Source organism: Phacochoerus africanus, chromosome 11, assembly GCF_016906955.1.
Source record: "Phacochoerus africanus isolate WHEZ1 chromosome 11, ROS_Pafr_v1, whole genome shotgun sequence".
Classification (NCBI taxonomy): Eukaryota; Metazoa; Chordata; class Mammalia; order Artiodactyla; family Suidae; genus Phacochoerus; species Phacochoerus africanus.
In genome coordinates, this window is record NC_062554.1 from 89,841,736 (window position 1) to 89,864,060 (window position 22,325).

Sequence of the window (22,325 nt, forward strand, 5' to 3'; positions counted from 1 at the left end):
AGGAAAAAAAATAACATGTATGAAATTAAAAAAAAATCTGCCATGTAACAAACATAACACTTAGATGTAACCACATAAAGGACTGGGGATTTAAAATGTTTTCATCTTTATATCTTGTAAGATAATAATGACTTAGAATTCCAGTGAACAAATTTCTTAAATGTTCCGTGTTTCTGAGTACTTTAGCTTTAGAATTATTTCCCTTTAATGTTGTTATAGAAAAATGTGAAATAAACTAATATTTGGCCTAAAAATGGATACTGAATGTATGTGCATAAAAAGAATGATGTCTTCATTTGGTGTAAATTTTGAGTTGCATGTATGTCACCTGCTATAAACCTCCCCAAATGTTCTTCAAAGAAGGTACCGTCATCTTTACTGGACATAGGGGGATGTTCGGTCTGAGAAGTTAAAGAACTTTCTCATGGAAGTGAAACTTGCCTATTGTCTAGGGCCCAGGTATAGCCTGAAAAGTATTATTCTTTGCCTACTAGAAAGAGGTAGCAAATTTACAGCAAATTTTCTAACTCTATAAAGGAGCTTCCAGTAAAAATACTAGAGATTCATTTTAGAAGTGAATAGCACTCAACCTCATTATGCATTACTGTTGTTTACTCTTAACTGATAGGTCTCTTCTCATCCGTTCTGCGAGAACAAGCAAATCTTAGGCAGGATGGACCAAAATGGATAGTCCTGGATGGTGATATTGATCCCATGTGGATTGAATCACTGAACACAGTCATGGATGACAACAAGGTGAGTCATACCTCAGTGTCAGACCTTAAATGTAATGCATAGAGAGCCTTGAGTTCCATTCTCTTGTTGATTTTAATACCAGTTTCAACCACTAACTTGATGTTCTTTATGTAATTACCATTTTGATAAGTGGCACTTTCCCGGTAATTCTCTCATTTCACTGTTAAAGAATTTAGGGGAGTAGATTTTTCTTGTCTATATAAATTTAACTACCTTTAAATAGAGTTAGGTACATATCCAAGAATTTAATTCATACATATTTCACCGTATTCTAGGACCTAGGCATAAATTCTTGTATCTTTAAGTATGGAACACATGGGATAATTAAAGGCTAGTGTTTGCCCTATGTTCATTGGTATACTTTAGCTTTTGAAAGTAAGTCATTCCTGGCTAAAGATTTGAGTGTGCATTCCTATGCATTTTGTCCTGGTTAATCCAGAATTTTTAACAAAAACAAAAGGTGACGGTACAGGTCTATGAGACGCCATGGAAGCAACACAAGGTCTCCGATTTCTATCAGAAATTGTCATTGCTGTAGATAGTACGTGTAACCCCCTAAGCTGACAGTAATTACTGTTTTCTGAACTAAGACATTGTTTACCATAAAATACAGGTCTGAGAACTTTATACTGGCATGAATTGTTGTAAGACAATTGAAAATTGTGGTAGTTCAGATTCTAAAGAAAGTTTATGTTTTATGGTATTCAGGCCTTTTCGTGTAATCATCTTTTAAAACAGAGATCTTATATTTAGTAATAATTACCACAGTTATCTAAAGGTTGGCATGCATGAGTCCATGATGGTGAATTTGTTCCTCAGGGGTCAGTGAGCTCCTCTGTGGATGAACTGAGACCTTTATTCAGACTGCATTTCTAACTCGGGTGGGTGGGGAACTTTGAGCCTTTGGCACCTCTCCTGGGGGGGAGTAGTTTGTTTTGTTATGAAAAGTTAGCAGCCCCGTGCCTTTGCTCCCTAATGAAATGGACACTTTTGTGCTGTGCTGCTCTGTCCAGGTGCTGACCTTGGCCAGCAACGAGCGCATAGCCCTCACTCGCTCTATGAGGCTGCTCTTTGAGATCCATCACTTAAGGACAGCAACCCCAGCTACTGTTTCCAGAGCTGGTATTCTCTATGTGAACCCACAAGATTTGGGCTGGAATCCGTGAGTACTGTGGTTTTTTTGTTTTTTGTTTTTTTTTTTAATTTTGGTAAAATAGATGTAATATAGAATTTATCATTTTAACCATTTTTAAAGTGGCTTTGGGTACATTCCCATTATTGTACGCCCATCATTACCATCTATCTCCAGAACCTTTTTTATCTTCCCATACTGAAGCCCCATACCCATTAAACAGTAACTCTTCATCACCCCCTCCCACCATCCCTACTCTTTTCTACTTTTTATCCCTAAGATTTGAATACTCTAGGTCCTTCTTATAAATAGAATCATACCATGATTGTCTTTTTGTGAAGGGCTTATTTCACTTGGCATGATGTGCCAAAGTTCATTCATGTTACAGCAGGTGCCAGGATATCCTTTTAGAATGTGTGTGTGTATATATATGTATGCTGTGTGTGTGTGTGTGTGTATGTTGAACGCTATTCCCTTGGGTGAATATATATCATATTTTGTTTATCCATTCATCCTTCTATAGGCACTTGGGCTGCTTCTGCCTTTTGACTCTTGGAAATAATGTTTCTGTGAACAGGGCATCATCTCTTTGAGTCCCAGCTTTCAGTTATTTTTGGTATAGATGCACAAGTGGAATGGCTAGATCATATGGTAATGCTATTTTAAATTTTTTGAGGAACTACCACACTGTTTTCTGTAGTGGCTGCACCATTATGCATTCTTACTAACAGCGCACAAGAGTTCCAGTTTCTTTACAGCCCCAGCAACACCTGTTATTTTCTCTACTTTTTATAATAACCATCCTAATGGGTCTGAAACGGTACCTCATTCTGGTTTTGACTTACATTTCTCTAATGATTGGTCATGGTGAGTATCTTTTCATGCGATTATTGGCCATTTGTGCATTTTCTTTGGAAAAATTCCCATTTTAGTCCTTTGCCTGTTTTTTAAATCTAGCTCTTTGGGGATTTTGTTGTTCTGTGAATCTTTCTTTTTTTTTTTCAATCTTAGGTTTTTTTAAAAAAGCTAAAAAAAGTATATGATTATTTGAAGAAAATACTAGCAATTATAATTTAAAGCTAATTAATTGGGCTCATTTAAAGATTAAATTAGCTCATGTATGCCTTTGTCATTTTTAGCTGAACATTACCCTTTTCACACCTTGAATGTATTAAGACATTATCTGTTGAGTAAGTGAATAGATAATAAGAATAATAATAGCTCATATAGAGCACTTAGATATAACTAGATCATTTCATGATACATATACATGCATACATGAACAGTGGTAATACTTGGTTTAGAACCAGTTTATTGTGTCCATTCATTAACTCTTCAAATGCTCACACTTTCCATAATTCACTCCAGTCACCTCTCATATTCCCACTGTGTACCCTAGAAACATCTGAGCTCTGCATGTGAACACATGCCGGTGCCTGGTATGCTTCATGTTTCAGATATCTTCAGAGTGGATAAGCAATGAGGTTCTGCTGTAGGGCACAGGAAACTATAACCAGTCACTTGTGATGGAACATGATGGAGGATAATGTGAAAAAGAGAATCTATATATATGTATGACCGCGTCATTTTGCTGTACTGCTGAAACTGACAGAACATCGTGAATCAACTATGATAAAAAAATTTTTTTTAAATCTTCTCTTTACCATTCCACCCTGCTTTGTAACCCCAGAGGCCATCCTGTATGGACCACATCAGTGGGCTCCTTGGTACCTGTCTTCTGATTGGTTTGGCCAATGAACAGCTGTGGCAGGGCATGGGGAGAGTGGAGAAGGAGGTCAGGCTATTTATTCCCTGGCTCCCTCTCTGCAGGACCACATCAGGATCACTGCGTCCTTTGTCTGCAGGTCACAGGTCCTGTTAAATCTCTCCATGAGATTCTTTTCTCCCAGGTTCTGGTAGCTCTTCATTCTCTTGTCTCTGCAGGTGCAGGGGCACGAAGCATTCATTCCTCAGTTATTACCCCATGACAACATGGCACTCTTCTATCCAGTGTCCCTGCTCTTTGCCCACACCTTTGTCAATAGTTTTTTTTTTTTTCCTTGCTATTTAGGGCTGCATCTGCAGCATAGGCAAGTTCCCAGGCTAGGGGTCAAATCGGAGATGCAGCTGCCAGCCTACACCACAGCCACAGCAAAGCATGAGCTGACCTGCGCCTGTGACCTACACCACAGCTCACAGCAACACTGGATCCTATATGCACTGAGCAAGGCCAAGGATTGAACCCATGTCCTCATGGATACTAGATGGGATTGTTAACCTCTGAGCCATGATGGGAACTCCTCGATAGTCCTTTTTATTGATCCTTCTCCATATCCTAATTTGAGGATGACTTCTGTTCCCTGCCAGATGCCTGACTCATGCACTTCTTCAGGCTGCCTTTTTTTTTTCTTTTTCTTTTTCTTTTTCCTTTTCTTTTTCTCTTTTCTTTCTTTCTTTTTTTATTTTTTATTTTATTTTATATATATTTTTTAGTGGCTACACCCATGGCATATGCAAGTTCCTGGGCCGGGGATTAAATCCCAGTTGCAACTGTGACCTCTGCCACAGCTACAGCAACTCGGGGATCCTCTACCCCACTCTGAGGGCTAGTGATCAAACCACATCTCCATAGTGACCTGAGTCACTGCAGTTGGATTCTTAATCCACTGCAGCACCACCCTGGGAACAGCCAGGCTGCTTTGTTATGTACTAATTGGGTCACTAAAAGTTTCTTCCTTCAACTCTACAGCAAAGTAGAGCCATGCCCAGGTTCCTGTGTTTAACCTTCATTGTCTAGAGAAAGGAGTGATTTTTAAGAGTCTAAAATGGAGAGCTCTTGAGCTAATAGCTCATTTCCCCAGCTAGAATTTTGATTATCTCCAGGACTCTCCTCTTGATTGGGGGCAGGCTGAAGGAGAATCTCCAGTGCCCCTTGACTCCTCCAACTCAGAGAGCAGAGAGAGTCCTGGCATCCCATTTCCTTCAGGGGACTCCTCACCCCCACTGGAGTGGTCTGATTTCAGTAGTGAATCTCACAGTTCCCAAGGTCTCTGTAATGCAGTCCTAAACAAAAGCTGTCTAAATCCCTGTTTAAAGACGGATGTTGTAAATCAACTGTAATAAAAAATTTAATTAAAAAGAAAAAGATTTTTCATTAAGTCAAAGGTCACAGGTTGGCAAAAGAGTCACCCAGTTCACATTCTTGAAAGAGTTAAAGTCCTACTATTAGATTTTATTTTATAGAGGTTTTTTTCCTCTGTAAGATCAATGGGTGGGTTTTAATTTTCATGAGTATGATCAAAGAGTCCATCTAGGTCATTAACCAAAATAGTGGGGATCTTTTGTATAGGACATTTTTATATTTTTACCTCCTATGGCCAGAAATTTTAAATGAACTACAAAAAAGTGTCTATTTCAAGTTGGGGGGTAAACACCATATTTTGGGGGTATTTTATCACCTTACTTTAATGTCACAACATTAAAAGTGTGATGGTTTTACATACATTCAATGGTTTTACATACAATCATTTAATCCCTAATTACTGTCCGCGATCAATATAACTATTAACCTAATTTTCCAAGCCAGTATCTAAGGTCTCAATTTTCCCCAACTTTAAAAAAAAAATCCATTTTTTTTGTAGTTGATTTACAATGTTTTGTCAATTTCTGCTGTACAACAAAGCGACCCAGTTATTCAGATACATACATTCTTTTTCTCACATTATCCTCTATCATGCTCCATCACAAGTGACTAGGTATAGTTCCCTGCGCTTTAGAGCAGGATCTGTAAACAGCAGAATCACATTGCTTATCCACTCCAAATGGAATAGTTTGCATCTACTAACCCCAAACTCCCAGTCCATCCTACTCCCTCCCCTTCCCCCCAGCAAACACAAGTCTGCCCTCCATGTCCATGGTCTCTTTCTGTTTTGTAGATAGATCATGTGTGGCATATTTTATACTCCACATATAAGTGATATCATATCGTGTCTTTCTCTTTCTGACTTACTTCACTCAATATGAGAGTCTCTAGTTCATCCATGTTGCTGTAAATGGCATTATTTTGTCCTTTTTGTGGCGAAGTAGTATTCCATTGTATATATGTCCCACACCTTAATCCATTTATCTATTGATGGACATTTAGGTTGCTTCCATGCCTTGACTGTTGTGAATAGTACTGCAGTGAACATGTGGGGGCACGTGTCTTTTTCAATGAAAGTTTCGTCTGGGTATACACCCAGGAGTGGGATTGCTGGATCATATGGTAGTTCTATATTCCACCTTTTTAATTTGAAAATGTTCAGAATTATAGGAGATGCCCCTTCTCCCACACTTCATTCTGCCATTTTTCCAAGGAGCCAGAAGTAACTGCTTTTGGTATAAGGAGGGGCATTTACTCTCCAAGATAGGGATGCTAGGAGTGCTCATTGCCACTGGTATGTCATTGTTTGTAGAACCTTCAGTGAACAGAGTTGGAAATATATTTTCTGAATTCATATTGTGAGAATTGATAAGACATTTTGGAGAGAAGAGAGGATGTAATACTATGTTTATAGCATCTCTGTGGGGTTCCACTTAAGGACTAAATAGAATGCCATTATTACTTACTTTTGTTAAAATTCACTGAGCTATTTAAAAGCATAATTTTATATCCACACTTTACAGATGAGGTCAAACAATATCCTCAAACTCAGATGAGTACATGACTAGCTGTAAAAATCAAATATTATTTTATTTTAGTTCTGAGCTCTAAGTACATTTACTAGAAAAATCCTGGGTGGTTCATACATGTTGGTTGAGATCTTGAGATAGAGAAAAAGAGCAGGAATCAGAAGAACGTTTTTGAAAATTATGATCAGTGAGAATTTTTTTCTAGTAGAAAGGAATGAAATGAATAGAGAGGGAAAAACAAACAGGCAATGAACTAAATTTATTTAAAATTATTTAAATTATTAAAATTACTTAAAATGAGCATAACTGAAAATGAGATCTAGCAAACCGTACATTGTGTAGCTTGTATATGATGATAGGAAAAGATGAGAGGCTCTCTGGAATTGAGTCCTACTCCTGGAAGATAACTTTTGGGAACCTCAACTTTAGATCATACTTGTTCCACTATTACTTTGGCTGAAAATATTTTTAAAAATGTATTTTATTGAAGTACAATTGATTTACAGTGTTGCATTATTTTCTGGTGTACAGCAAAGTGATTCAGTTGTACATATGTAGAATAGTTTGCACCTGCTAATCCCAAACTCCTAATCCACCCCTCTCCCATGCCCCCCTCCCCTGACAACCACAACCTCTATGTCTGTGAGTCTGTTTCTGTTTCATAGATAAATTCATTTATATCATACTTTAGATGCTATGTATAAGTGATATCCTGTCTTTCTCTTTCTGATTTACTGCACTTAGTATGATAATCTCTAGGTCCACCCATGTTGCTACAAATGATATTATTTCATTTGTTTTTTATAGCTGAGTAGTATTCTGTTGTATATATGTGCCACATCTTCTTTATCCATTCCTCTATTGATGTACATTTAGGTTGTTTCCATGTCTTGGCTATTTTAAATAGTGTTGCTACGGACATAGGGGTGCATGTATCTTACTCAATTATAGTTTTGTCTGGATGTATGCTCAGGAGTGGGATTGATGGGTCACTTGGCCCGTGGTTCCTTAGTTTTTTAAGGAACCCCCATACTGTTTTCCGTAGTGGCTGCACCGACCTATATTCCCACCAGCAGTGTAGGAAAGTTCCCTTCTCTCCACACCCTCTCCAACATGTGTTATCTGTAAACTTTTTAATGATGGGCATTCTGACAATCATGAGGGGGTACCTCATAGTTTTGATTTGCATTTCTCTAATAATTTAGCTGAAAATATCCTTTTGCCTTTGTCTCACTTGTTCTCTCATGGCATTGGATGAGCTCATTGTATTCTATCCCTGCAGTCCCATTCTTTCATCTTTGGGTACTGTTGGTATTTATAAACATAGCGATGCAGAAATCACCTATGTACACTGCTCATCAGCAAGTCCTTCTAACGTCTGCCATTTTCCCAGGCCACCATGAAGGACAGAAAACCCAACTCTTGCTGTGAAAGGCAAATGATAGAGAGCTCTGATGAATTCCTGCTGCCCTATGTGATAGGATTCCAACCCCAGACAATAGAAAAAATAAAGAAGTCCTCAGAAGCCTGAAAACTTTGGCTATTTAGATAGCTTCTAAACTAGAGGACTTTAGACCTCCTGTCATACACCTGTAGCACTCTTGGAGAAGGAAGAGCAACACATGGTATAGGGGACATATTTGTAGGCACGTAAGAGCCAAAGCTTCTCTCTTAGTGACCTAGACATTGGCATTAAGATGGTACATTAAGGCTCCATAGTGTAGCTCTTCCCTGAGGCAGGTAAGGGATTCATAAGCATGACATTTTCACTTGTGGTGAAAATGTGGTGTGATAGCAGTGTGTCTCTTTTGTTCAAATCTACAGCATATTTTATTTTTTTTTATTATTTGCTTTTTTAGGACCACTCTTGCAGCATATGGCAGTTCCCAGGCTAGGGGTCTAATCAGAGCTGTAGACGCCGACCTACGGCAGAGCTACAGCAGTGAAGGATCCAAGACACGTCTGCCACCTACACCACAGCTCACAGCAACACCGGATCCTTAATCCACTGAGCAAGGCCAGAGATCAAACCCACAACCTCATGGTTCCTATTTGGATTTGTTTTCACTGTGCCACAGTGGGAACTCCTACAGCATCTTTTAAAAATCACAAGAAACTTTTATGTGAAATAAGGTGAAAAGAATTGCCAAAAATACAGATCTATAGCTTCAAATTTTGCCATTGTTGAAGATAATAAACTCTCCTAAATTTGCTGTCTTATAATGTTTCCTAAATCTAGCGGTAATTTACACATGGAATTTTAAACTGACTATATTCATATTCAATATATAGACTTTTAACTTCCGATGCTATGTGGTGTGGTTGACCCCTAGTAAAGGTCTTTTTGTTCCCTCCACCCACCCCTGCATCAGCATCAGCTCTTACGATGTCTCCTGGTTTGATTGAACACACTGTCTCATTTGTGGAGGGAATTTGCACAGCAGCAGAATTTGCTCATGGGCCTGGCATGCTTTTCCTTTGAGTCCTTGGCTGCTGACAGTGTGGCTCAATGAAGTAACTATTACTTGCCCCCTAGTTCCAAAGCCCACTTCCCCCTTCTGTTATCCCTGCACAGCTTTCTGCCCCTACAGAGACCAAAGCGGGGGCTGGTGGACAGGGGGAGAAACTGTTAACACCCATCAAAGCCCCACTTGCCAACTCTGAGGACACTGCAGCCAACAGGGCACTGCGGCCTTTAGGAGATGCACAGAAATCCGAAGCCAGTTCTCTCAATTCCACCAACTCTGTGCTAATGCGTAGCAATGAATGAGAATTTGTTATATGTCAGATATTAATCTAAGCTCTTTATACATGAAAACTTGTTTACTCCCCAGAACACCCTAGAGACGGCATAAAATTATCTTCTCCGTTGACAGATGAGAGACTTGAGGCCCAGAAAGGTTAACTAACTTGCTCGAGGTAACAGAGTTAAAAAATGGATAAAGATCCAGGCAATCTGACTTAGAACTCCATCTTCCTAGACAGTCCTCAGCTCCCCCTGCCCCCATAAGCTCTTGACACTAAGATTCTACTCCTGGCGGCTTATGTACAGTGAAATGAGTAGCTAAAGAGTAGATGTGGCCTTCACACTTTCAGCCCCTGTACCTGACACCTCTGTTGCATTGTGCCATCATTCCCTGGTGCTTGCTGGATGCGCCTCTCGTGACCTCTCAGTTACCATCATGCCATTGGACTTCAGGTGAAAATCATTCTTCTTGGACATGAAAAAGTTTTGACAGTTGCTATTTCATAAATCTAACAATACTGTAAAGGCAGTAGGATATTTAATAAAACCCTCTTGTGAAGCCTTGTGAATATCCAAGGGAGCCTTTTATAACATAATAATTTCACCTTAATTTCTTTTGATATTAAAAATAGGAAATCTGCTTTGTTTAAAGCAAGGTATAGCTGTAATTGGTTTGATCACCCTGCTTCTCTGCTGGCAGCTGCATGTATTTATGGTCACTGTTTCCTATTTGATGAGAACTTTTTGAGCAGTTAGTTTTCATGTCACAGTATACGCTTTCTCTCCAGAGACTACTGTGGGTGCCACTATGTCATGTTTCATTTTACTGATAAGTATTATTTTATTAACATGTTAGAGATAGGAAGAATTGGTAACATTTTATAAGCTTCAGATTAATACACATGAACCCAAGCATAAGATAACATTTCAGAGCCACTTATTAGAACTACATTATCAGCTCTCAGGTTGGAGTTACATTCAGTCCAGTGGACAAGGAGGGACTTGGAAATGGCCCTTATGGAATTTTCACCTTTTTATTTGTAACTGATTTCTCATTACTAAATAATTGATGCCAATTTTAATCAAGAAAAATCCCAAGCTGTTTTTATAAATAAAGCCTACCCCATGAAAATAGTTTCAGTCCTCTAGGAAACGACAAACTGTACTTCCTTATAAATGCTCAGTAATGGCCTACTTATCCGCTATTATGTTTGGTTTCTAAGTGCTATTAGGAGTTTCTTTTACATTCTTTTCATTAAGGTAAAAATGGCCATTAAAACAAGTTTTTAAAGGGTCATTTTAAAATATTTGCCATTTGAGAAATAGAATGAACCCACTAAACGTGTCCCTAAAGTGTTGGACCAAGCTGTGTTGCAGGGGAAAGCTTTTGAGTTGGGGAAATTCTGCTTTTCAAGCCTGGTGCTCAGTAAAAGCTTTTCTGTTTTCTTTTTCAGGTATGTGGCCAGTTGGATAGACAGAAGGCGGCATCAGTCAGAAAAGGCCAATTTAACGATTCTTTTTGACAAATACATTCCTGTATGCCTGGATAAGCTGAGAACAAGCTTTAAAACCATCACTTCAATTCCAGAGAGCAGCCTGGTGCAGGTTTGTCTTGAGCCATACCGTGTCACATTCTAGTCCCGATGTGCTAGCGTGGCTTAAGCAAAACGCAAGTTCCTGTTTGTTCAAAAAGATGAAACAATTTCTGGAATGGTTAGGTTGCCCCAAACTTCCTCACCCACCCCCCATGTTCTCCACACCAATCACATGCTACTGGGCTTGTGGTCTGTTTCTTTCACAGGACTCTGAACTAGACGGCTACAGCCACCTTTTGTTCGTTTTTATATCTCCAGAGGTTGCTGTAGTGTCTAGCACATAGTAGGTCCCGCATAACGTCTTTATTGAATCGTTGCGTTCCTCAGGATATTTTTGCATGGGGTAAGAACAGGGTTATCACACAGCCTCGTTTATTTGTCTGTCTCCTAAGTAACAGATGCAGAGGAGGTGTTCAGTATGTGTTTTGAATACAATAAATTTGTGCAATTAAAGATGTTGACCAGTGAGAAGAAGATAGCTTTTGACCTCCATCTTGTGGGTCCCACAGACCTCCCACTCTCCCCCTGCCCCCCAAATCATCCTCAGGCCAGCTCAGTCTAATGGAGAGGTTAGAATATTTCAGGGGTAGACTTTTTCTCACCCTTGTGGTAAGACAGCTGGGGATAGTGAAGAGTATATATGATGTGTTGTCATGGCAGCAAATGAAAATAATGCAGGGCACAGGGAAACCAAGGTTGTGATCTTGATCTCAGCTTGAAGACAAACAATCCCCAGCCTTTACAAATATAAAACTTCACAAAAGGTTTACAATTAGAAACCTTTATTTGTTTCTCTTTAGGAGCAAAATTGGTTTGGAAGTACTTTGCTCCCGTGAAGTTACTGTGTTACAGAATTTGTTTGAAGCTAAATTAGAACTAGTCACGGGCATAATAAGAAGAGAAAGTTCAGGTTTGGGGATAATTCACACACCAATTAAGTAAACGATAGTCTTCAACAGTAATTATCTGAGGTATAATTTATTTCTGAAAGCAGGTCTGAATTTATTCATAATGAATTAATTATGTGGTTAGCCTAATTAGACTTCCTCTGGTGTAATACTTGCAAAAAGCAAGTATCGTGTTCTTTCTCAAGTTGACTTGTGTATTTGTGTTTCTCTGTGGTGTGAACTTTTTCATTGACGAGTAGTGTGAAAATAGGTCAGTAAGAATTAATATGACTGTTGCTCCGACTTGCTCCTTTTGTAGTGTTCAGAAAGGGCATTTTATCCTTCACTCTTTTTTGGCTGCTCTCATATAAAGTAGTCTCTTTTGGTGTGATTGTTTATGGCATAATTTTGAGACACAAAGGAGTGTACAGGAGAATAACTCTAAGAGGCAACTTAACTGAAGTGTGGTGGACTTACAATGTTGTGTGAATTTCTGCTGTACAACAAAGTGATTCAGTTATACATACACATGTATATATACACACATACATAATATGGGTTTTTTTCATGTTTTCTTCCATTATGGTTGAACACAGGATATTGGATATAGTCCCCTGTGCTATATAGTAGGACCTTGTTGTTTATTCATTCTCTACATAATAGTTTGTATCTGTTAACCCCAACATCCCACTCCAATCCTCCCCCAGCCCCCCCCCCCAACCCTTGGCAACCACTTGTCTGTTCTTTATGATGGGAGTGTGTTTCATTTTTGCAGATAGGTTCATTTGTGTCATATTTTAGGCTCCGCATATAAGTGACTTCTATGTATTTGTCTTTCTGACTTACTTTGTTTGGGTTGGTAATCTCAAAGTCCATCCATGTAGCTGGAGATGGCATTATTTCATTCCTTTTAAAAGTCTACTTCAAAAAATAATGTACGAAGTTTTCCAATATATGAAACTTTTTGCTTTGCATTTGGTAAGGCGTATTAACTCTTTCACAATATCCACCATGGTATAATTTTATAATTGCTGGCACAGAGCTTAAAATGTCTTCCAGGAACTGTTAGGGAGAAAATAGAAAAATCCTATGAGTTATTAGCGTGTTTGAATCAATGCATAATATGCTGAGACTTTTCAGTCTATTTTGATATTAACAGTTCTTTAGATGAGTGTGGCTTCTACTGAGAAATAGCAAAGCCTCAGAGTTTTACATTGCTTTTCTTGATTAAAAAAATTGGTGAATGATTTGATTGGAAGATTATTTTAAACTGGCAAATATAGTACTATATAAAATGACAGAAATTAAGAGAGAGATTTAAAAATAGAACAGGTGCTCAACTATTTAAATTTTAAAAGCACTTCCAAATTATGTCCAGGACCCATTTCCAAGGTTACCATGGATTTTCTTCCTCTTTCCAGGTTGGGAGGACAAGGCACACACAGGACTGATTTGTTACAGCCTCCACTGCTATGTGGATGATTCTGGGAAAAAAAAGTCTACTGCTGCCTCCAAAAACTGGGGAGAGTGTAGCATGAGTTTGGAGGGTCCGTGACAGCGCTAATTCGTGATTACTATTTTTGGGCTTTCGAGAACTAGCTAAAAATCACTTTCATTATGGTCATTATTTCATATGACTACAGACTTTGCAACGGCTGTGTTCCCCTCATTACTGAACTGATTGCCCTGGCCGTGGAGGAGGTTTCAGACAAGTAGAGCACGTAGCTGTTTCACCTGCAGGGCAACAAGAGCAAGTTCCTGAGCAGCATTTCTTCCAAGGTTAAATTTAGTCTCATGTCCCCAAAATGCCACAGGCTAAGGCTGCCAGTCTGACTTTCTAAATTTATGACAACAGGTGGGAGAAACAGCTGCCAAAGGACTAAGGGAAAGTGGGTTATCTAAATGACCAGCAGAGGGAAATGCTTAAATAGCCTTTCAATCTAGTGTCTCCATTCCCAGCAATGGTGTCAGACAGCGTTTACGGAAAAGGAAAAATGCCTTTAGTTTGTTTTTAAGTAAGTCGGCTGTAGAATACTATGTGTAGTATGAAAAAAGACAGCACAGCTATTCCCATTAATTTATGAAAAAGGCGGCACAGTTATTCCCATGACTTCTGTATAAAAAAGACAGCACAGCTCTTGCCATTGATTCTTTTTGTCTGCATGTATTTCTCTTCATTACAATGATTATTAATTGGAGACGTCAAAATAGTAGGTTTTTTAAAAATTGTTTGTTGTTGCTAGACCATTATTTGAAAGTGACCAAGGCTTTTCATCGCTGACTCAGAAACCCAAGGCAGTCATATTTGTGTCTCCTGAGGTAGCAAATCACAGAGGTCATATAATCTCTTAAGGGTACAGTGGATTTTTGAATGAGTCCTGTGAACCTCCTTCACCATTAAAAAAAAATGTTGCCCTAACTAAAAGAATGGCTTTTCCTTTTTCTTTAGACTGTTTGTACTCTGCTGGAATGTTTGTTGACTCCTGAAAATGTACCTTCTGACAGCCCAAAGGACGTGTATGAGGTCTATTTTGTCTTTGCCTGTGTCTGGGCGTTCGGAGGCACTCTGTCACAAGATCAGGTATGTGGAGAAAGAGTTTACAGAATCAGTTTTGTTTGGGAGGAAATATAATGATCCCGATGGTGTTTTTGTTTGTTTGTTTGTTTAATGTTACCGTAACTCTTCCCTACTTCCCCTGCTGTCTCCAATTCTGTGCATTGTTAAGTGGGCCCCTCAGGCTGGCGGTTCTAACCTTGGCTGACAAGGTCAGCGGCATAGCCCTCCACCAGCTCTCTTTTCTGTGCTCAAAGTTCCATGCTTTGCTTCATCTGCCCCACCTCCAAATTTGCTCTTCCTCTTCCATTGTTCTTTTCCAGTGATATATTCCTCCAGGCATTTCTAGTTAAAAACCTAGGAGACATCCTTCTTGTTTCTCTGTCCCATGGCCATCAGGTCCTTCCAGTTAGAAAATAAATGTCAAGTCGGTCCCCTTTTCTCTGTCCCTACAGCCTTAATTCAGGAGTGTATCATCTTTAGATTGTTCTGAACTACCACCTTGCCATAACAAAATAGTATACCCTAGGTAGCTTAAACAGTAGAAATTTACTTCCTCTCAGTTCTGGAGGCTGTAAGTCCAAGGTCAGGGTACTAGGTCAAGGGTACAAGGTCAAGTTCTGGCGAGGACCCTCTATCTGCCTTGCAGGCAGATGCTTTTTTCTGTGTTTTCTTAGGGCAGAGAGAGAGAAAGGGAGAAAGCTTTCCAGTGTCTCTTCTTATAAAGGCACTAATCCCATCATGTGGACCCCACCCCAGGCCCTCATCTAATCACCTCCCAACTCCCAAGAGCCCTGTCTCCGAATACCATCCACTGAGGATTAGGGTTTCAACGTACAAATTGTGGTGGGAAGACAGTTCAGTCCATAGCACATAATCTTCAAGTTCATTTCCAGGTCTCTTGTCCTCTTACCTCTAAGCAGTGGCACACATGCTTCCTGGGATAAGTGTTGTGAACCAGAGTCACCTTCAGGCCAGTTGCTTTCCATTGTTCTTTCCTTTGGCCTGAAGTGAAGCTGTCATGCCTAGCCAACATAGTTCCCTTGTTGCTTCTGATTTCTTTTGGACAAAACACTTGAGACAAGAACTTGCACAGGTGCATACACACACACACACACACACACACACACACACACACACGCACAAGCACAATACACATCACACACACATACTGCTTAGACTTGCCAAAGTGCAAAGTGGGAGTTTTTCACCTTAGACATTTGCACATCTCATCTCTCGAATGCACCTCGGTATAGATTTTCTCATGTAATCTTTACAGTAATTCTTTAAGGTGTCCTCACTGTGCCGACAAAGGTCAGAGAGGAGAAAGAACATGACTGATGAGAAATGACAACACCAGGATTCCTGCTCACATGCACCTGTCTCCAGAAGCCACTCGTGGTACCTTGGGATCGCTCATGGCAGTGCTGCTGTGGGCATCCCTGAATCTTTGCATCTGAAATAGATGGCATATATCTTCCAGGCTTCCCTACATGTTTCTAGGTGTAAATAGAGAGTTTAAATTGGAAGGCCTCACAGCCAAGAGGGACCCACATTTATTGGTTTACTCACCGTAGGTTCTAAAATCCATGGTTGCTCTAACCTGTGGGCCAGTCACTAAGTTACCCTAAACTGTATCTATAAATAAACCTGGCATTCACTTGGCCTCCTAGATCTTATTCTGACCCATCCAAGGAGCCACATCTCCATCTGTAATCTCCAAGCGTGGTCTTGGTGCAATTAAAGAATCGATGTTGGGGAGTTCCCGTAGTGGCTCATCAGTTAACGAACCTGACTGGCGTCCATGAGGATGCAGGTTCAATCCCTGGCCTCGCTCAGTGGGTTAAGGATCCGGCATTGCTGTGAGCTGTGGTGTAGGTCACAGACTCGGCTGGGATCCCTCGTTGCTGTGGCCCTGGCATAGGCTGGCGGCTACACCTCCAATTGGACCTCTAGCCTGGGAACCTCCATATGCCGCAGGTGCGGCCCTAAAAAAAAAAAAAAAAAAGATAGCCAAAAAAAAAAGAAAAAAAAGGCAAAAGAATCGGTGTTGGGTGACTTCACATGGTTTTTCTCAAAGGCACAATTTACAGCATGTGTGGATTTCTCCTTCCTCGAGACCACATGCAGACTTACCCCACAGAGTTTTTTCCTTTTCCAGCACCATGCAAGCAGGTAAAATTGCATGAACAGTATGTTGACAGCTGAGATCGCTCTACTCTTGATGGTAACAGCACACCTTCCTCCCAGATGAGTCTCTTTTCATTTTTGTAGTTGGCAAACCTGGCAGCCCTCCAGCCACTGGTTCCAGCCAGAAGCTGGGCATCACTCAGAGACCTTCCTCTCCCAGACACTCTCCCCAATTAATAGTCAACATCATCTTCTTTAAATTTTCAGGAAGGCTTTAACTGTGAGCATTCAAAAGAGAGGCTGTGAATTTGGAAACATAAATGAGGCAGACTCAGATGAGATCAAGCGTGTTCAGGATGTTATGGCCATAGACATGTGCTTGCCAAGGGGGAGGAGGAGGGAGTGGGATGGATGGGGAGCTTGGGGTTAATAGATGCAGGCTATTGCCTTTGGAATGGATTAGCAATGAGATCCTGCTGTGTAGAACTGGGAACTATGTCTAGTCACTTATGATGGAGCATGATAATGTGAAAACGTAGAATGTATACTTGTATGTGTAACTGGGTCACCATACTGTACAGTAGAAAATTGGCAGAACACTGTAAACCAGCTATAATGGAAAAAAATAAAAATCATTATATTAAAAATAAGTAAATGAAGCAGACTCAGAAAATAGTCTTAGGAGAGCCATTCATTCAACGCATATGAGTGCCCATTATCTGTCAGGGGATGTGCTTAGGGCTTTTAATGGTCTAGCTCATTGAATCTCCAGTGAAAATGAAACCTGTTTGTAGAGGTGTAACTATTCTTTGACAAAAAAGGAACTGACAGACACTTAGTTAAGCTAGTCCACTTGGGGACACATGGCTAATGTTTGAGGCAAGTTCACACTGCAGCGGACAGACTCAACATGTGTTCTTAACCCAGACCATTGCAAACACCTTCCAAACTCTGGCTCCTGCCAGCTCTCCCTGAGCCTCCTATAAACAGCCATTATCTTTCTTCACTTGGTTTCCGAAGGAGCTTCCTCACGGCTCTTTCTGCATCTGTACTCACCCCATAATCCATAGCATCCAGAGTGATTTTTTTTAATGTAAATTGAATTATATGATACATTCCATTATTCAAAACATTATTCCTCTTGCTTTTCAGATACAGTTTGAAAACTTAATGCTTTTTACACGGCCTCTGGAACTGGTCCTGTACACACCTTGTTCTTTGTCCTGGCATGGGCTTCTCCCTGGTCTCTGCCTGTTTTCATGGATGGCTTCCCTGACCATCCAGTTAAAAGCGGTTCACCTGTGACTTTCACTTTCAGCAAAGCTGACTTTCAAGGCACCTACTTATTTATTTCTCTTTTTCTTGGCTTCACCCCTGCCTCCACCACGCCTTCTCTTGTCTCCCTCTTGCTCTTCCCTGTAAACTCCATGAGGCAGAAATTCTGATTTCTTCCCCACTCTAGAACAAATGCATTTGAGTAAATGAATGATATGAAAATTTGTCATCAAAATCACTTTGCTAGAGTTCCTGTTGTGGCTCAGAGGAAACAAATCCAACTAGTATCCTTGAGGATGTGGATTCAACCCCTAGCCTAGGAACTTCCACATGCTGAGGATGTGGCATCGAAAAAAGAAAAAAAAAGATCATGTTGCTGACATGGTAATTAGGGTGAAGCCAACTTTGATGTGAAACACGAGTCATGTGTATCCTGCCTACAGAGGATGGTGCCAGATGAGTAATACCTTCTGAACGAACTTGGTTCATTCAGACCAACTTCTGTAAGGTGATTTTTAAAAAATCCCATGACACCAATCTGAAGGTAACATAAATGACCTGAGACACTTAGATGCATGAGTGCTGGTTGGTAGGAATATGAGCTCAACTAGTCTGGAAGACGGTGGGGTCAGTGCTCCCTGCTAAGGCTGATCACCGCTCTCAGCCCCAACCATGCTCTCCTATCCTCTAGCCAACTTGTTGGTCTTTACATGCGTGAGTGGTCAGCCTAGTACAGAAAGTGGGCCATAGTCCATGGATGTCTCCAAATCTATGGAGGACACCAAAGTAAAAGCAGGTTTCAGGAATCCCCTGGGGAAAAATGGGAGCTGAAGTGTTAGATAAATATGAGAGTGTGGAGTGCTGTGCACATACACAGTGCTTTTAGGGTTCACCAAAACTCGCTCTGCCAAGTCATCCTGTGGCGGTAAGAATCCCTGGGCCACATCGTCCTTTAGATCTAGAAAGGGGTGTTAGTTGCTAGTACCCAGCTGCAGTTTCCCCTCCTCCATTTTCCAAACCCTAATCTAGCAGCAAAGGGCTTAGACCTGTTACCTTATAGAGGCAATCACCTTCTAGCCAGGAAAAGCTATTTCCTGCAATGTAATTGTCTCTGTAGACAGGAGTTTATGGAGTTTTCAGCTGGACCATTCAGTTGTGCTGTGCTAGAAAACCAAGTTGGTGCCTTTCTCCATCCCTCTATCCCTCATTGCCGAGCCTCCCAGATTCAAAATTTCAAAGACCAGCAAAACTCAATAGTGATCTGAAGGAATGATATAGGGTTACCATCTGTTTGCTCTTCTAAATAAGGGCATTTATTTCAAAATGACCACTTATTATTAACTATAATTTTATAAAGGAAAGGATATTTTAACACCAAAACTTTCAGGAATGTTCTAAGCTCAATAAAGTACCATATTTAAAGCAATAATGTTCCTAATTTTGAAAAATATTTCTCTGTTATTATATTTCTCATTTTACCATCAATTCATGGAGATATTGATAGAAATAAACACCAGTGTTTGATAACCACTGTCTCTAACTTGATGGTTACACGATAGCTCATTATTAAATTAAATCACCTAGGGGTTATCTCAGGTTCCTCTAACCTTACTCTGCTTTCTACGTTAATAATTATTTCATGGAGTTCCCGTTGTGGCTCAGTGGTTAACAAATCTGTCTAGGAACCATGAGGTTGCGGGTTCAATCCCTGGCCCTGCTCAGTAGATTAAGGATTGCGGATGCATTGCCGTGAGCTGTGGTGTAGGTCGAAGACACGGCTCAGATTCCACGTTGCTGTGGCTCTGATGTAGGCCAGTGGCCACAGCTCTGATTAGATCCCTAACCTGGGAACCTCCACATGCCACAGGAGCAGCCCTAGAAAAGGCAAAAAGACAAAAACAAAATTAAAAATTAATTATTTCAAAAAATGTTCTTTTTTTTGAAATAATTATTTCATATTATTAACATAGAGGTTAGAGGAACCTGAGACCACCCCTAGGTGATTCAATTTAATAATGAGCTATCATGTAACCACCAAGTTGGAGGCAGTGGTTATCAAACACTGGTGTTTATTTCTATCAATATCTCCATGAATTGATGGTAAAATGAGGAATGTTGGACATGGAGAATAGACTTGTGGTTGCCAGTGGGGAGGGGGAGGGAGTTGGGTGGATTAGGAGCTTGGGGTTAATAGATGCAGACTAATTGCCTTTGGAATGGGTTAGCAGTGAGATCCTGCTGTGTAGCACTGGGAACTATGTCTAGTCACTTATGATGGAGTATGATAATGTGAGGAAAAAGGAAAGTATACATGTATGTGTAACTGGGTCACCATGCTGTACAGTAGAAAATTGACAGAACACTGTAAACCAGCTATAATGGAAAAAAATAAAAATCATTATATAAAAAAATAAAAAATTTGTACCTGATGGATGTATGTCAATTATAGCTTTCTGCCTCAATGCCGTTGTCACTCATTATAACTTCCTTCCAGTTATTTCTTTTTCTTGGGTCAGTTACTCAATCCCGTCTGTTATCATGACTCTGTACACTGCAAATGCTCTGTGTTGAGCCGGATTTGCAGGGGTTCTGTATGCATTCAGAATTGTCTTCAAGTCTGCAATAAGACTTTCTCTTGTTCTCCTTAGCTTTCCGGTTGTCAAGCTGAATTCAGTCAGTGGTGGCATAAAGAGATGAAAGCAGTTAAGTTTCCATCCCAGGGAACAATTTTTGACTATTACCTGGACCACAAAACTAAGAAATTCTTGCCTTGGGCTGATAAAATCCCCAAATTTACTATGGATCCAGAAGTCCCTCTGCAGGTAGGTGTATGGAATAAGGTGACCTTCGAGTCATGTTGTGCTGGTTTGAGTCTTTTTTGTTTGTTTTTGAGCAATCTGTCTCTTCCTGCCTGATTAATAAATTACTGTCGGCATGGTCTGCATAGAAGGTATTCTTTTGGAGAGAAGAATCTCAGTTACAGGAGCAATTGGTGAGATGATTAGTATATCTCTACAATTTGTCTTTTCAACTTAATTCTGCGGTCACAGTTTTATTTATATTTTCTAGAAATGTTATGATTTTCTAAAAATTGGAGGCATATTTCTATTAGCTCAGTGATTCTCTGTTCTTGAGCCCAATGTAAATTTCCTAAACAGTGCTTTTTCACAGATAACTTCTTTCCTTTACCCTCTAAGCCATTAAATGAATGTTTAATCTTCTTACTCGTATGTTTCTTTTTTTTCACTTCAGAGCACATTCTTTTTAAATTTAATTTTATTGCCCTATAGTTGACCTACAATGTGGTCTTAGTTTCAGGTGTACAGCAAAGTGAATCAGTCATACATACAAACGTATCCATCCTTTCTTCCCATACAGGTTATTACAAACTATTGAGTAGATTTTCCTGTGCCATATAGTAGGTTCTTGTTAATCATCTTTTTATACAGTACTGTGTATATATGTATAGATTATTCTCACCTTCTCAATTCTTCCCTCCCCCCCAGTGGTTTCATCAGTGGTAACCATGAGATTGGTTTTTGAAATCTGTGTTTCTGTTTTATAGATAAGTTCTTTTGTGTCATTTTTCATTAGATTCCATGAATAAGTGGTATCATATGATACTTATCTCTGACTTCACTTGGTACGACAATCTTTAGATGCATCCATGTTGCTGCAAATGGCATTATTTTATTCTTTTTATGACTGAATAATGTTCCATTGTATATATGTACCACATTTTTTGTACCCACTCCTCTGTCAATGGATGTTTAGGTTGCTTCCATGTCTTGGTTATTGTAAATAGTGCTGCAGTGAACATTGAGGTGCATGTATCTTTTTAATTACGGTTTTTCTCGAGATAGATGTCCAGGAGTAGGGTTGTCAGATCAATGGTAGTTGTATACTTAGGTTTTGGGGGTTTTTTGGTTTGTTTTTGTTGTTTGTTTGATTTTTAGGGCCGCACTCAGGGCATGTGGAAGTTCCCAGGCTAGGGGTTGAATTGGAGCTGCAGCTGCCGGAGTATACTACAGCCACAGCATTGTGGGATCCGAGGTGCATCTGTGACCTGTACCACAGCTCATGGTAACACTGTATACTATAGATCATATGGCAGTTATATATTTAATTTTCTGAAGAACCTCCATACTGTTTCCCATAGTGGTTGTACCAATTTACATTCCCACCAACAGTGTAAGGGGGGCCCCTTTTCTACACATCCTCTCTAGCATTTGTTACTTGTTGACTTGTTAATAATGGCCTTTCTGACCGGTGTGAGGTGGTAACTCATTGTAGTTTTGATGTGCATTTCTCTAATAATTAGTGATGTCAAGCATTTTTTCATGTGCCTGCTGACCATCTGTATATCTTCTTTGGAGGAATATCTATTTAGGCCTTCTGCCCATTTTTCAGTTGAGTTGTTTGTTTTTTGTGTTGTTGAGTCGTATGAGTTATTTGTATATTTTGGAGATTAAGAGCATGCAAAAGAATGAAATTAGAACATTCTCTAACACCACACACAAAAAATTCAAAATGGATTAAAGACATAAATGTAAGGCTAGATACTATAAAACTCCTGGAG

The 22,325-nt window shown here is 39.8% G+C and overlaps 1 protein-coding gene across 3 annotated transcripts in view; it reads left to right on the forward strand.

The window, feature by feature from the left end:
- Positions 1 to 22,325, forward strand: part of DNAH11 (dynein axonemal heavy chain 11) — a 344,143-nt gene that overhangs the window by 165,461 nt on the left and 156,357 nt on the right. For all 3 annotated transcript variants that reach the window (XM_047753939.1, XM_047753940.1, XM_047753941.1), the window contains 5 exons: positions 629 to 756; positions 1,770 to 1,918; positions 10,760 to 10,910; positions 14,237 to 14,368; positions 20,395 to 20,568. In XM_047753939.1, coding sequence (XP_047609895.1) covers positions 629 to 756; positions 1,770 to 1,918; positions 10,760 to 10,910; positions 14,237 to 14,368; positions 20,395 to 20,568 — 734 coding nt within the window. The remainder of the gene's footprint in view (positions 1 to 628; positions 757 to 1,769; positions 1,919 to 10,759; positions 10,911 to 14,236; positions 14,369 to 20,394; positions 20,569 to 22,325) is intronic.